The sequence below is a fragment of the Atractosteus spatula genome, chromosome 15 (genome assembly GCF_055471065.1).
Source record: "Atractosteus spatula isolate fAtrSpa1 chromosome 15, fAtrSpa1.hap1, whole genome shotgun sequence".
NCBI classification, from domain to species: Eukaryota; Metazoa; Chordata; class Actinopteri; order Semionotiformes; family Lepisosteidae; genus Atractosteus; species Atractosteus spatula.
The window spans coordinates 24,681,805-24,698,975 of record NC_142720.1 but is presented as its reverse complement, the minus strand read 5'-3'; the positions used below and the strand labels follow the sequence as shown (position 1 = coordinate 24,698,975).

General features: G+C 37.0%; 1 protein-coding gene across 1 annotated transcript in view; it reads right to left on the bottom strand.

The window, feature by feature from the left end:
- Window positions 1-17,171, bottom strand: part of adgrb3 (adhesion G protein-coupled receptor B3) — a 182,374-nt gene that overhangs the window by 105,483 nt on the left and 59,720 nt on the right. Inside the window, exons 3-4 of the mRNA XM_088934242.1 lie at window positions 3,864-3,974; window positions 770-931 (exon numbers count right to left, since the gene is read on the bottom strand). Coding sequence (XP_088790368.1) covers window positions 770-931; window positions 3,864-3,974 — 273 coding nt within the window. The remainder of the gene's footprint in view (window positions 1-769; window positions 932-3,863; window positions 3,975-17,171) is intronic.

Sequence of the window (17,171 nt, the reverse complement as noted above, 5' to 3'; positions counted from 1 at the left end):
TCACCCTCCTATTTCCTTCCCAGTAAAAATGATATTCCTCCGATGCCTTGATAATACTTTTCAATTCATTTAATGAACCCCCTTTTTTTATTTTATTGAGGTCTGAAAAGAGGTTGAGGGAAAGGAAAGCAAGCCAACGGGTGCCGTTGTTTTAAGCAGGATACAAAATGGCAACCAAACCAGTAGTTTTCTCTGAGACTCCTGAAACAGATAAATTGTTAAACACTCTCACACATATCAATGCACACACACAACCATAAAAAGAACTGTACATTTATGAAACATTTACTCTTGTCTGTCTAGGACCCTCAATCACATCTGAGATTAGGAGAGGTAAGGTTAAAAAGGACATATGAGAGATGATCCCACACTTATTGCTAGAGGCGACAGAATTCCTCTCTTGGCACCAGCCTACCTAAGCAGGTACAATAGGTCTAGTCAATATAACAGAATCCCCATTCAGCGCTTTAAACAGTGATGCCAGAAAGCTCAGAGCACAGCATTAAGAGATATGGCACAGATTCTGAAACAACGGTTTGATGAAGATGAAATCCAATCATTTTACAAAAGAAAAACAATAGAAGGAAAACAAAGAACTGAAGCAGGGAATTTTTAAATAGCATAATAATAAGAATAAGAATACAAAACATACCGGGGTAAAGACAAAACAAAGGAATTAAAAAGAAAAACATTAAATCATTGGCATATTATTTCCTCTCATTAGTAACACAGAATGATGTAACATTCAACCATCTGCTGCTAACACTACCTGGACAGAGGGCAGTGTTATTGCAAACCCTTGATTCTCTTAAAGGGCCGCTGCAGTGTGTTCCGTAAGGTGAGACACAAGTTCTTGTTCGCACCTGCGACCCTTGACCGCATGTAACTGAGCATGAGCTCCACTGGGACCACTCCTCTGCACCAGAGACACCTGCGTGGGAGAAGGGCGACACCAATTAATCAGACACCACAGCAAGAGCAGCATGCTACGCGCTCTGAGAGGAAGAGACAGTAAGGTGCTGCATGCCTAGCCAACCTGCCACAGATCAGCCGCACTCTTCTTGTTCAGGTTTACTGAGAATATTTCTAAGGCTGCTTTGCAACATTTCTAATTGTTATACAGTACATCATACACTTACGCAGAGAATACTGAAACATGTATTATGACTCTTTGTCCTGCAGTAACAACCAAAGTGGTTTTGGCAATTAATAATATAAATAAGAAATACCAAAAAAGCCAAAAAATAAAACAAACATAAAATGTAGACCACATGCAAGAGGACACTGAATAGTTAAAAATGAAACAGCTAATGTTAGTTTATGGTATATTCTAGAAAGTCACATGAACCAACAGCAAAATGAACTACTGTACCATTAACTTAGTGGAGCTCACAAAACACCTGTTTCATCTGACCTAATTTCTCAAACTCAGTCACCAGTTTAATCAGTAAAAAGAAAGAAAAGAGAAAAAAATCCTCCATTATATTCAGCAGGACAGGAGCAATTTGAATTGATTTACCATTGCAGAATGTAAGAATTACTGTAGACTATCATAGATGTATATTGAGAAAATAAAAACAAAAAATATAGAAGTACCCAAAATATTAAGTTTTTTTCACCATCAGTATTATATTCCTCAATTGTTATACAAATGGATGGTGGAAAGTGTGTAGAGGTCATACAATATACTGTATGAATATATACTGGAAAGACCTCCCTCTACACTGGAATTACACTTTCTGTGGCTACGACGAAGAACTTAGCATTAACAAGACATTCTCTAAGTGCAACAGAAAGTGTAAGTGTAAATAATTGTAACTGAATACCAATTATCTTTTTTCATTAACAAAGCAGATGATATATTTTATATAACATCCTGTTGCAGTCAGATCTTAGAGTGTGCTGTCAGCAGAAAAACAACCTCAGTTGAATATGTATTTAAATCATACACTAATATCCCTTTTGAAATGGGCTTAAAAATCCACTCACTTTTATTAAGAAACTGAAATGCTGAATAAAGGGAGAACTGATGCTTCATGAGAACTGAAAACTCAATGTTTTACCCACTAGTCCCAACAACACCTATTTTAATAACTCATAGCTTGAATGTCATGTAATTACGTACACAATAAAAAAGCAATAGAAAAAAAATGAACTCATAACAAGAAATATTTGGTGACTGCATGAGACTGCAGCAATTTATTCTCTAATACACACAACCCAGTTATTCTTCCCTTTAATTCTAGGTGAAAAATGTCATGGTAGTCACCAAAGATTCCAGTGTGTTAGATAATGTAATTAGATATGTCATTACTGCAGATTTCCTGTCTGAAGTCTGGGCAATGCTATTCGTTGGAAATTAAAAAAAATGAAATTCACCTTTCATGCATAGGTTTCATATGCATAAAGTGGCATGCATTGCCCAGTGCAGCACTCATAAATTAAGTTCTATTTGTAATTTCAGCTCTGAATACATTCACATTTAATTGAAATCTTATGAAGCTTTATAAAGCATTGAGTTACTAAGCTGCTTCTGAAATAAAAAGGCTGGAGGGCAAAATGACTCAATCTAAAAGAGATCAAAGCTCTAACTTTATTTAGCTGGTTATAAATTAGACTGCACCAGACTGAAATGTGGATCAATTTATTATATGAAGTTAGACGGAAACAGTAAATTAGTAAAAATCAGAACAGAAAATGAACTGAAAGGCATATTAATAAATGCTTCAAACAAGACAAATAATAGCTAACAGCTCAACTCTGCTACGTAATATGGAATGAAGGATGTCATGTGAAAAGAGATATGGTGAAAAAAAACATCCTTTTGGAACTTAAAAAGAAAAAAACCTGTCATGACCACAATTTTACAACTGTCAAAGCGATGACTAATAAGCAAATAGTCATGGCAGCTCTACCCCAGAACTGTTAAGGATCCTGATCTTAATACTAGTGGAAGAATGAAACTTAACTAACAATCTTAATCAACAATCCAAAAAAGAGAAAACATCACTTATTGAAATTGACAATACATCTCAATAGTTCCGTTAAAAGTCTAATATTTCAGAATGTTAATTTTGCCATATTTTGTTTTCAAGTGGGAAGCTGATGGAACATACGAGATTCTAAAATGTGACCAATCACACATTGCATTATAAGGGTGCCCTGTTTGCAAACTTTCATGCATGTACTGTGCTGTACCGTATGTGTCACTCATAACATTGTTATAAGCTGGACAAAAAAGTTCCAAATATCTCAAAGTCATACTGTCAAGAGTGATTGTTTCTTCTTTATTTGGTTTTGATTTTTTATACTAAATTTTAATTAATTAGATCAGATTATTAAAACATTTTAAATATGTACATATTTTGGCTTTGCATATTGGGTACTTCACTGAAGCAGCTTTACTGTACTGTATATTGTTCATTGGTGTGCATTGTTATTTCTCTCCCAAATGCTTTAGCTTTTAATGGAACAATTCTTCCAGGAAGTCATTAAAGCATCAAGCCTCAGGGGTCTAGTTTGCCCATCAGTTTAATGTTTTAATGCTTTTGGGAAAAATAAATAATATATCAGTAAACTCATTCTAAATGTGTTATAATTAAACAAAGTCAAACTAGAAAACCCAATTAAATCCCTGATTCAAAGTAAATAAATTGAAGTGAACACCATATTTATCTTTACTCAAACGTGTCAGCTTTTACTTTTTATTTATGGACTTCAACTGGTGACGACAATAAAAAAAGAAAAAACAAAATGACGAAAGCATTGTCACGAAAAAGTGCATTACAGAGAGAAAGCATGCAGTGCCTTAGATGAAATTAACTTTAGTTAACAAAAAAGAAAAAATATAACTAGTGTATTACCAGTTTGTGCCATAAATTTAGCAGAATCAGCTTGCTCCTGAGGGACCTGTGTCTCATGAACTGATCTTGGCCGCTGACTTTTTATTGTATGCTCTCCGATCATTCCAAATTCTAAAGACAGAATAGAGGTTTATGAAAGCTATGCTTGGACAAGAACTTCAAGGTTTTACAATTCTTTGTCAAGATGGTTTAAGAACTGCAGTACATGGCTAAAACAAATGTACACAAATATGTTTACTGGCATTGCTGAAAACTGTTTATCATGTGAGTTGAATATTAAATGGGATTAAAAGCACAGCTTAAACACATAGCACACATGCAAACCAACCCACAAAGAGTTTAACAAGGAGTTAATCCCCACCCCCCACCTCTAAACATGTATAAACCATCTGGAATCATTGGAATTGCTAAAATAAGCCATAGAAGAAGAGCTTCACGAATTTGACATCCTATTGATCCACTGTTTCTGGAACAAACTCAGGATTTCAGCAATTAGTCTGTAAACGAAGGAGATTGGATGCAGATAATGCATTGGTTGGTTTTAAATTATAAGTTGTTGTGGTACTTAAATGTATCATAAGATCTATTATTTGACAAATGTATTCTGAGCTGTGGATTTTAAATCTTGATTTCTCTCCTTTATCTTTAAACAAAACACATTGGACATCGCAAATTCTTCTGTTATGTGCCTTAAAGAGTGTACTGAACAAGTCTTAAGATAGTGATTTTTAAATAACACATAATTTGCAAAAGGAAATCTAATGTAATGCCATGTCTAATACGTCAAAACTGTAACATTTCTTGGCCCAGATTCAGAGTAAAAACCAATTAGTTAAAAACAAATCTGAATGTTGCATTCTGACAGTGTCATTTTTCAAATTAAGGCAGGGCCATTCAAAATGCATTTGGTGGTTGCATCACATGACATAAAGTCTTCTTGTCACACAGTGCAGTATCTCTTGGTCATTTCTCAGAGATTACACCAGTGGCTCTAAAAAGAGAAGCTGAAAAAACAAAACCATGAAATACTGTGGTGAAGTAAGAGGTCCTATGAAAGATGTCTTTTAAATGAACAAAGCAGAACATGAGAATGTCCCATGCCATCACATACTACAATCAAAGGTCACAATCCTAGGAAAACTCACTGAACAGCACACTGGATCTCTGTGAACTGCACACACTGATTCAGCAGAATGTGGAGTACATTACAGAAATGTTTCAGATACTGGTAGTCCAAACATATCTTCCAGCAGGTTCACCCTAGGATCACCAACTAGAAAAAAAATCATTCACTCATTTGAATTCCTTATCTTTTAATGCGTGAAAGACAGGCATTATAAAACATTATCTTCTCATTTTTGACACTTTATTCTTTCACGTTACTTACAGGAAAGGAAGAAAATTTGTGTGGGTTCTTTATCTAGATACTCCCAATGACATAAATTAAGTCATTACTGATTCATTCTCATGAAGTACTATGAATACAAACATTGTACAATTAATCAGTTAACAAAGTTACTAGGTTTTAGTGAGCTTCAGAGCTTGGATAAGCATCCATTTACATGCATGTTGTTGCAGCTTTCTCTTTTTAGGCCACTGTGCAGAAAAAAACACATTGCACTTGATTGAAGGAGGGAAAAAAGAATTATATAACCATGCATCAGAAATGAGGAGGCAACAAGATGTTATATACTGTATACAGACTCTAGAAAACACATTTGGCATACACATACACAGCCTGAACCTTCAGGTATCCCTTAATATATTGGACACATTTTTAAAGCATGGAAAAAGTATTGCATTAATATTAGGTGAATTATATTTCTGAATTGAATAACAGTGACAGATAGACAGTGACTTCCATGGTACAAAAACAATTAGAAATAAAAGGTAGTCTGAATTTTAAACACCTCTTACCCATGTTATTTCTTGAAAGGTTTCCATCTGAACAGTGTTTGAAATGAAAGAGTGATTTTCACATCTGTTCAGTAACTATTCAACCAACTGATCCAATATGTTTTCCATGCCTTTTAAATTGTCAGTTACAGAATTATTGTGGTTGTGTGGGTGGATGATCATTATTCTGTATCTGCATTTCTTTTCCTTTTCGGAAAATGTCCTATACACGTTTTAATTCTCCACAAAACATTTTCTTCAAGGACAAATAGAGCACTTTTTAATGCTTTTAGGGAACAGAAAACTAAAAAGAATTAAAAAATCAAAAGAAAAACATCGCACCACTCCCTTCCAAGTGTGCTTATTTATACAGATCTTATTCCCCAGCATGCTGGAATGTTTAATTCCACAAAAATGAAATCTTATTAATTGGGAATGATTTCTTTAACTAGCACAGTATGTTAGCAGTTGTAAAGAAATGCTATGCTTTTCTAAAGCTGTTTCAGTGTCTAGGGATCTACAGTATAGTATAAGGAAAAGTCAAAAGCAGTATCTAAAAGAACGGCACTGACTCATCAGAATCTCTGACAGACACGGGTGACAGTAGCACGCAGGGATGATACCAGGTGTTGCTTCTCTACTGTTACAGAACAGGTATATCCTCCCAGCTTCTGTACATTGCTTTCAGATGGACAGCAAGGCCAATCACTATTTTCCTCACAAATAAAGCAACTACAGGCTTGCATGTCTTATAAGAGATGACACATCTCTTGGAAGCCCAGTTGCAGGTACTGAAAATCCTTCTGGAACGGTTCCACAGCTGGACTCTTCCCTGTGAGAAGCATGGAGGAGAATCCCACAAATACACAGAGACATACATGTACATTCACAACTCGTCAAAATTCCTTACACAGTTTGTTTTATGACAATTCTCTTCAAATGCTTGTGATACAATTGTGGTGACATACTGTATTTATATATAGGGAACAAACTCACGAGACATGCTAAATACTAATGGGAAAATGAATGGAACAAATATTTAAATTTGCTTCTCTATGTCAGACCAAAATACACATTTTGGTGTGATGCATGTTGTTCACTCTTTTTTATTTTTAAATTTTTCTTGTTATTGAATAACTCTCACATGGGAATAAGTCATTGGAGTACCCAGATGAGCAGATTTTCTCCTTTTGCAAACTTCCTCATGAGATTCATCATGTTTTCTAAGCAGCCCAGGACTAGCACTGCAGCTTTACTGTAAAACAAATTCTAAAGTCACTTTCCACTGTGGCAGCGTAAGGGAGCTGGGTTGCTATGGATGATGCAACAAACAGTAAACAGCACATCAAGTCGGCAAGGGCTGATGCAGCAGCAGTCTTCACTTCATTTCAGAGGACTGGTGTCAGTGATGGGACTGCATACTGGGGCATACTCTGTATTCTGTTTTTATTGTCAAATGTACAATCAAGAGCACTTGGTACAGTTGTCTGATGATTCCTGAGGACTGTAAATCTTTAGCTTGTTTTTTTTTTGTTTTACTTCCCATCCAGGAGCTGTGCGATGGGAAAGCAGGTTCTGCTAAAGGGAACAGTGGAGCTTGATAACATTCTTGAGCCACCATTACCCACACCTCAGGCAGAGCTGTGTCAACTGCTGTCATCTGAAAGGGCCGAAATCTGAACACCTAGCAGAAGTATTTATAGATCTTATTACATTTTATAGCATACCAGTCTATTAGTACTGAAGATTAATAACACAAGTAATATCATTCATATTATTAAATTATGAGTAATATAAAGTCTGTTTGGAGTAAACATATTGTTAGTCGATAAATAGAAATAATAAAAATAAAAATAATTCCTTGCATTTTGCACTTTTCACCCCAAACAATCCCCAAGTGCTTACCTATAGGAGGGTACCCTCTACATTCCCCACTGAAAGCCAGTACCCACTCCGGTGACGTGTGGCAGCCATTGCTGTACAGTATGAGCTAACAGCTCCTCCATTCCAAGGAGGAGAAGAGAAAAACTGCTTCACCAATTGAATTAAGGGGAAACTTTATGTAGGCCAGATCGTACAAGCTTAGTCAGGACACTGGTCTTAACACTTCTACTCTAGCAACACTGCATTGGAATGTTTAATGACCAAGTAATAAGGACCTCAGCTTAATGTCTGTCCACGGGATGGAGATTCCCGCAGCAGTGCCCCAGTCACTTCCTGCACAGCACATGGGACTTTGGTTTGGAAACTCTGCTCTAGTGTACATGGAGGAGTGCCACCTACAAGTTCACAAACACCAATACATGCATCTGTGAGAGAAAAAAACTCTAAACAATAATAATCTAGCAAAATAATATAAAACAAAATTATATTGAATATAATGTATATAAAAGAAGAAATCACAATATGAATATTTAACTAGAAGTCGTGAAAATGCTGGAGCACAATCTGTCAGAGAAATTATGTTACTCTGTGTGTTTGCTTCCTGCTGTAAAGTGTGAGTAATTTCCAGGTACTGCTCAAGAAACTGTCAGGCAATGTTAGGCAATGAGTCATAAGCCCAGTGAGTTCATTCCAAGCATAACTAGGAAGGCCCAGCTGTTGATCCAGCTGGAGAGTGTTAAATAAAAACAGCACATTGCACTGCTCACCAACCAGGAACAACAGACAACAAGTGAAAAAAAACTGAACTGAGAAACACTTCATTGGGCTGGTGAATTTAATTACATAATACAGGCAAGTGCAAATGAACTGAACTCCGACAAGATGTGACCAAGGGTTACTGGGACATTTTACTGCAGTACATGCATGGCTTTCAGGCGAGACTCTGTAAGTATGATTACATGGAGTAAATCTGCGGTTAAAAGTCAAACTGTTGTTTCATGGTGTAACAGCTGCCTTGTTAATATTAATTTCTGTATAGCCCACAAAAGCAAAAAATAGACCATTAAGATGAGAGGTCTTAGTAAATATTTTAAAAATTACTAAGATCTGAAGCGACTCCAACAAAATATTAGTAATATGCTTTAGCAAACCTGAAGGTCTTAAAATGATTATATAAGGAGGTTATTAAACGCCTTAATGATACAGGCCCCCTGAGCCTATTTCCGCCTGGAATTTTTTCTTTTTCTGTTACATCTCGGCAACAGAACATACTGTAGCAGAAGCCTGGTTCAGGTCTTAAATTGAAGCTAACCCCCTAGGCATTAAGTTTTATTCTTAATGTGCCCACTCAGCAGACAAAAATATACAGAAAATACAACAAAAAACAGCAGGCATTTTTTTGTTTCGTGTTTTAGGCCTGCCAGTATGCTGAAAAGGCTTGTAGGCCTTGCCTTAGGTGTCTACTAGCATGGATAAAAGTAGGGCTGGGCGATATGGGCAAAAACATTATCACGATAAAAAATTTCATATCAGTCGATATCGATAATTATCACGATAAATGTCAAATCATTATTTCTTTCAAGTTTAAAAGCAGATTTTTTCTCCTGAATGAAAGTTGAAGAAACCAGACAGTTAATTGGTAAATTAAACAACTTTTTATTTTAAGAACACAACAAACACTTGCAAAACAGCAGAAACATTAAACAAATCTGTTACCTGCCCGGTCTGCAACATGCATGCACACTCGCGCGCATGCGCACAGTATTTTGTGTGCATGCACAAAGCATAAACATATATATCGAACATTTATCGAACTTTTGTTAAAATTATATCGAGGAAAATTATATCGCGATAATTATCGTTATCAAATTATCACCCAGCTCTAGATAAAAGTACTTCCCTTTCCACAGGCAAAGTTTAACAATTTTATGGATCAATTATTAGCTTCCAAAGATTGATAGAGTAGGGGGATCCATACAATTGTTAAACTTCGCCTGTGGAAAGGGAAGTACTTTAAGTGAAATCAATATAAGGGCAGTTCTTACATGTTTTTACTGTTGTTGTATTGGTCAGAGAATCAAAGAAAACTTATTTTAAGTATAACAAGTAATAAAAATAATGTCTTGCATTTATGGTTAATAGCACTTCTCATCCCAAAACACTTTACAAGCATCTGGTTGACACATAGCAGCCATTATATCTCTGCAGCTCCACTACACAGCGCATCAAGTGGAGAAATAAGATACTGATTCACCACTTGAATTAAGGGTTAACTTAAGCCTGAGTATGCGAGACAAGCAGATTTTAGCTAAAGCATTTAAGGGGTGAGGGAATTCGTTTGGAAGAGCACCAACTACTGGTCCTCCATCACCTGTTACAGGAGCGACCTGGTTTTCGCTGGAGATCTCTCCATTTAGTGCTGACCAGGTACAGTCTTGCTTATCCTCTGGGATGTACTGAAATCAGACTACAAAATCAAGCTGTAAACGCATGCCAACATCAGCTTTTCATTGCTGTTGGAAACGAAGGAGGTCTGTTTTATTCTGGGGTGTTTTGTTGTAGAGGTTCTCAAGCCCCTTTAGATGGGGAAAATCACAAGCTCCAAAATGTAACAGGACCTTCTGGTCAAACAGCTGGTTCCTTCTACCAAGTAGCTCAAGCTTGGCTAAAAATAAACATCTGCATTTCAGCAATCCAAAACAAATCCAAGCAGACAACGAAGTTGTTACCTGCACACAATACCCCTGTCCCTAGACTTCAATCCAATTGAATATCTGTGGTTTGAAGATGACAAAAGGATCTCCAGAAGGGTCTAAAGGATTTAGAGCAGTTGTGCTGTAAGGAATGGCCATCAATCCCCTCTTGATGCTGGAACCTTATAGCTTATAGTAGAGGCATCTTGTCAGTATAATCCCTGCCAGAGCAGGATTTACAAAACACTAACTACAGAAGCATGAATAAATTTGACCATCACATTTTCTGGACTATAATTATGTGTGACAGACATGATGTGGTCTGTGCAAAGCAATTAAGATCACAGTTTGACATTGGATGATGTGTCCTTTGGAAAAACAATCTTCAATCTTTTTGTTGTATGTTTTTTATCTCTATTTCATTAGTGAAATAATGAAGATATCCTCCTTTTTCTCCTTCTTAGATAGAAACATACATTAGATACATAAATGGGTACATGAAGATATAAAGGATGTGTATTTTTAATTTATAAACTTTGTCCAAAGGAAATAAATCAAATGAACGAGTAAGGAGCCTATTTAAGAAGGCTTTGTATAAGCACACTATATTATCTGTACGAACTGGTGAATTACTATACAGTAGTTATTAGTGTTATACTGTATGTAAAATCACTATGTACTACCTTCTATTTTTTACATGACATACTGTACTGCACCATTCATCCAGTCATCATTAGAAAGCTGTTTATTCCTGAGAAGGACTGCGGCAGCCCAGAGCCTATCGTAGAAACACAGGGAGCTAGGCGGGATGGTACCCTGCAGAGGACTCTAGTCAATCAAGAGCACAGACAGTCAATTTACAGCCGTAAATTGCACCTCATTGACTTTGAGGTCACAGATCTCATAAGTTATTTCGGTAGGCTGAATTGTTTAACTGTCTGAAAATTATTTCAGTCACACAACTGAACAGGTATTGCTCCCCACCCCCTCATCAGTTGAATGACTTTATACAAATACTGAACTGTATATCTCCGACAATTTAAGATTTTCTTCTCTGCAGAAACTCAATTGATACCTCACCTTTTCTACATTGGGAGAAGAATACTCAATGTATAAGCCTCTGAAAAAAAAAACTAAATTCAGAGATATGAATATTATTACAAATGGGGTGGTTATGAAAATTATGAATAACAGGAACTACTTCAGTGGCTCAATCAATAAATAAAATAATCATAACTCCCCAACTAAGGATTTCTCAAACTATACTGTAGTTAGAAGCACATGAATTCTTTGTTCTCTGGCACAGCTTTGGTGAAAAGAGTAATAATTCAGGCACACTGGAGTAAACACATTTATGTACATGCTCCCCATCCCCTCATTAAATTCCTACAGACTAGGCATTAGGTCTAGACAACCATGGACAAGTCCCGACTGCTACCACGTATTTGACTCTTAAATAATGCCTACAGAGGCTTAAAGAAGAGATAAGCTGCCATCTAACCTAATTAGAATACAACCTATCATTAAATCACTTTCTCGATCATGGATGTCGCAAAATAAATGGGAGTCTATATCCTTATTCTAAAATGCACCCGCAAAGCAGGGAAGGCTGTTTTAAACCAAGGGACTGTTCACTCAGGCAAGTTCCCTAGAAGTTACAGAATAGCAAGCTCTCTTAGCAAGATTCAAATACTTAGCTCTGTCTTTTTGGATGATCTCGAATGAGGACATCTCGCTGGTACATTCATTAAGTTTTGTATATATAAAACAGTGAAATACTAAGTGAAGACAATAGGTTATGTGGGAGCACAATGAAACTATAAAGTATAGTTTTTGTTTTGATTTTTTTTTAGAATAATTCCTGAAAAAGGAGCATGGCTTTGCATATACATTATTATTTTTCTGAAAACAGTTTTAATTATTTTCTAAAGAGTGCAGACAAAGGGTACAGGTGTTTCTCCACGTATAAAATGGATAAAACCCAGCATGAACACAGACATACTGTAATATACTATACAGGAAGATGTCCCAGACAACAGTTAATACCAGGGCCCTAGAGCTGACACAGTGGTGTTAACTTCCATGCCATCACCAACAATGGTGCAAGTAAATGAGTCACAAGGCTCAGTTGTTACAGAGATGTGCTTCTTCTCAAATCTCTGTGTGTGTTGCCAAATTCTGAAATCAGGAGATCAAGTGTTGGTGATGATATTAGTTCCAAATGATTCCTTTTTATTTAAAGTTAACCCTAAATGACTACTACTTTCAACCACAGTATGGTTTTTGAGCAGAAATTTATTTAAAGAAAAAATATCATGTCAAATGACAGATGTGTCTAACCTTGCATGAAATGAGTCTATACTTAGAAACCTCTAGAGAATTTAAATCAAGAATCTACCACTTCTCATGCATGCTTGCCTGCAAGCATGTCACACATGTAGCTTGTAATGAGTTGCTCTTCATTACCATGCTCTCTAGTTCTGCACTTTGAAAGCAGAGATCCAAAAAAAAACCACAAAACGATGGCTTTCTTCCCAGTCTTTTTTTACTATTGTCTCTGGAGGGGGCTCTAAAATTCTTTTTCATATTCTCCAATAGTTCCTTTAAAATATGCAGTCACAAAGAAAGATTTACTCATGATTTCTTACACAATAGCAGGGAAACTCATCATGCTCTGTACTTATTTTTTTCACTTTTGAGACTTGACTTCAATGGACACAATAATTCATAGACAGTCTTTCATCTCCGATGTCTTGCACATATATCTTCCTTGTCCTCTGAACACCCTCTATTGTGGGGTGTATTAGTGAGGAGAGGGAGGAGGAATATATGAGCTTGATTACCAGCTTTGTGGAGTGGTGTCATCTTAACCATCTCCAGCCCAACACCAGCAGGACTAAAGAAATGGTCATGGACTTTTGGAGGAATAAGTCTCCGCTGAACCCTGTCTCCATCCAGGGTGAGGACATAGAGGTGGTGCAGTCCTACAAGTACCTAGGGCTACACCTGGATGATAAGCTGGAGTGGTCTGGTAACACTGACACCCTGTACAAGAAAGGTCAGAGCCAACTCTTTTTTCTTAGGAGGCTCAGGTCCTTTGGTGTGGGTGGAACACACTTTTTATGAATCAGTGGTGGCAGCAGCCATCTTCTATGGTGTTGTGTGCTGGGGCAGCAGCATCATGGCAAGAGATGTAAATAGACTCAATACACTCATCAAGAAGGCTGGCTTTGTTTTGGGGCTGAGCTTTGAGCCCTTGGAGGTGGTGGCGGAGAGGAGAATGCTGACCAAACACATAGCCATCATGAACAACGCCTCTCATTTGCTACATGGGACTGTTATTAGTCAGCGGAGCACTTTTAGTAACAGACTGCTCCAGCTACGGTGTTCAAGGGAACATTTCCACAGGTCCTTCCTCCCGGCGGCTGTCAGGGTGTATAACGCTGCCCTAGGCTAGGACTGCTAGCCCTTCATCTGCTTGTCGATGGACAGCTGGACAGCATGTTGCACTCATGTACTTTTTAGACACTGCATTAATATACTGTTTATACTGTGGTTTTTTTCAATACCCTTGTGTATTTTGCACATCTTTTACTGTTTTACAGTGACTGTTAGCAGTATATTTTGCAGACCTATTTTTTCCCTGTTTATTTTACTTTTGTATTACTGTAGTTATTTTAATTTTAGTGTATTCTGATGTCTGTCTTGGGCTGGGCTGCTGTAACCCCTCAATTTCCCTTCGGGATCAAAATAGTCTTATCTATTACCTTTTTAAATCTGAGACTGCTAACATCCAAGGAGCTAATACCACAGAAGTGTTATAAATTAGTGGATATTTATTTATTCTCATTAGACTCCTACAGGTCTTAATTCATCACGCAACGTTTCTATTGTTGTTTTTAATTTATTTTTTGATGGAGGTCTTTGACAACAACCACATATTCAAGTTAGGCACGAGCTTGAAGTATTATAAAATACACAAACCATGGTGTCCTTTTTGTTTTTATGATCTAAAAAATATTGTCTACTGTATTCACACACAGAAGAAAGATAAACATCATGTTTCATGCTGAATGCACACAAAACTGAACTTTTGACTCATCCCGCTGTCTTATGGAGAGACGTGTTTGTGGTGCAGGCTTAAGAGAATATTCCTCAGTCTTACTAAATGGGACTTCCATGTAACTTGGCCTCTGAAGGCAGCACTTCAGCAGAGCAGACTGAGCCATGAAACCCCAGAATTGCAGGTCGGAATCAGTGACTTTTCAAGAAGCAGTACACAGCTGGCCAAGCACTTCCTGGGCTGGCTGGCTGGGCTTTAACTGGTCCCTGTCCCCTGTCCCCTTGTTCTGCACAGCGGTGTCACTGGTGAGCTTGTACAGTTATTGAGCAGTCCATCTGCCTTTTCCCTAGAGCTCCAGCTCTCTCCTTCCTCATGTGAGAAAGTGGCAACAGCCCCACAGTTGCATGCAGGCATATGCTGTCTTCATCTCAGTGCTACTAGGAAGGCAGTGCTAATTAATAACTTGGTAATTGCAAAATGGGAGTAATAAAACAAGCCAAAGATGTTTTATGCCAAATTAGTGAAAAAAATTACAATAGGAAAGCTGCCTTTTCAATTTAACTGCTAATTTCTTCCTCTTAAATTCAAACCCTTAACTATACTTTGTTTTTGTGATGTGAAAGACCAACATGGGTAAGTCAAAAATAAACCTGAAAATGCAACATGTCACTGACTATAACCATTATATCAATATGTTCATATTTACTTATACTTACTTTTAGGGTTTTAAGATCCAGGCCTAAGATTTTTTTTTACAAGCCAACCAATTTTACTTCAGTTGTAAGTGGAACTCTATAATCAAACCACTGTACTCTCTTCACATTTATGTATTAATCATTTAAGGCCTTGTGCGTCATTACTTTAACTTTATAAAGTACACAACAATCTTAATTTCTTATTCCCCAGGTTAATCATAAATTATTTTGTCAGGCCAAAACATAAAAACAAGCAGATATTCAATATTTTTTAGTGTAACCGTCTTGAATAATTCAGAATAAAGTACTTCTTGAGATGAACAGAGCAAAAAAATATATGGTTCACACAAAGGAGTTTTTAGGGTCACTATTTTATCTTCTGTACCAAAGAAAAACATAAAATCTCATTTTGAACATAAATCAGTTTTGTTTTACTATTTAGTTTACTTATAAACTAAAATAGTTAATAGTTTATTCAAATTTAACTACCAGTTAACACCAAGCAGTTCATGGGCGGAGCGGTGGCTCTGTGGCTAAGAATCTGCGCCTTTGGCTGGAAGGTTGCCGGTTTAAATCCCGCAGCCGGCAGAGGAATCCTACTCCGTTGGGCCCCTGAGCAAGACCCTTAACCCCAACTGCTCCAGGGGCGCTGTACAATGGCTGACCCTGCGCTCTGACCCCAAGCTTCTCTCCCTGTCTGTGTGTCTGTGTCTCACTGAGAGCAAGCTGGGGTATGCAAAAAGATGAATGCCTAATGCAAGAAATTGTATAGGGCTAATAAAGTGATGTTATGTTATTTTGTTTTCCATTTGATCTCCCTATCATGTATTGTCATGTATTTATTGTTCGCAAACAGAGAACACTGCTTCCTAAACAAGTGCCGCTGTGATCCATGTTGCCTTTATAGCTACTGCACTTTGAGCTGCTAAGTCAACACAGTTCAACAGGGTCTCTGTTACATTTGCAGTTCTCCAGCTGTTTCAGAAAAAAAAAGCAGGGAAGAAAATCATTGGTGAGCCTGTCACTGCCTTCCAAGGGGAGCTTTAAGAAAATGAAAGCACAGAAAAAGCACACTAGGGGGGCATTACATTCAAGCATAATGATTTGTCTTGGTTATGCTTTGGAATGGCCTTAGAGCTCCACTGCATTTCATTGAATGTCCTTCTAGGCTGAAAAATGACATACAATAGATTTTCTGTTTAGTCTTGATAGCTGATAGCGGTTGTGAAAAGAATAAGAGTAAGAAGAACGTTTTACATTACACACGCACACCTTTCTCAAAGAGAAAAATTTCAGTTTTCATTTGTCTTTAAGTCATGTTCAAAGTCATTAAGTACTTTCATGTTAATTTCATGAGAGTAGCAGGATGAATGAATGGGTCAAGTTAAACAGCTGATGAAACAGTCACATTACAGTGCACATTGTACAATATATAGCAAATGTGGGAAATTATACTGTGAGATAAAGAAACTTCACCTACCACTACATTGTTGCATCTCACCTAAAATGGGGGTGGGGAAATCTATTTGGTTGGTTCTGGAAATAAATACTTTGCAGTACCACATGGAACAACCTAGATGGAGCTCTCACATTATCAAAATGCTGCATTGAGAAACCATGTTCTGTTCTACTCAAATAACCAGTATGCTTTCTCTGTCATGGGGAACTTTTTTTTCCTCATTTTTTATTATTATTAACCTACCAGGATAAATTCAGGAAAACATCACTGAATGTCTAATTTTCAACAAAATATGATATGGCACTGTGTAGCATGAAATGACTTCCTTTGTTATATCAATTGTATAGTAATCACACAGCATTTAATATCATCAGCGAATGCTTCCAACATCTTGTGCATTTATCACATTAACAGTTCTTCAGAACTGGTCAGGTGTATTAATGTTTTGGTACCTTTGCTTCTGTTTTGTGTAAGTTATTAATATTGTAGAAAATGCATGGCATTGACATTGAAAGGTAAATGACAGCACATAAACAAGCAATCAAACACAACAGTGAAAGCATTGTGCATTAACACTGTAGGCATTGATGCACGGAACCCTCTAATTAATATTTAATA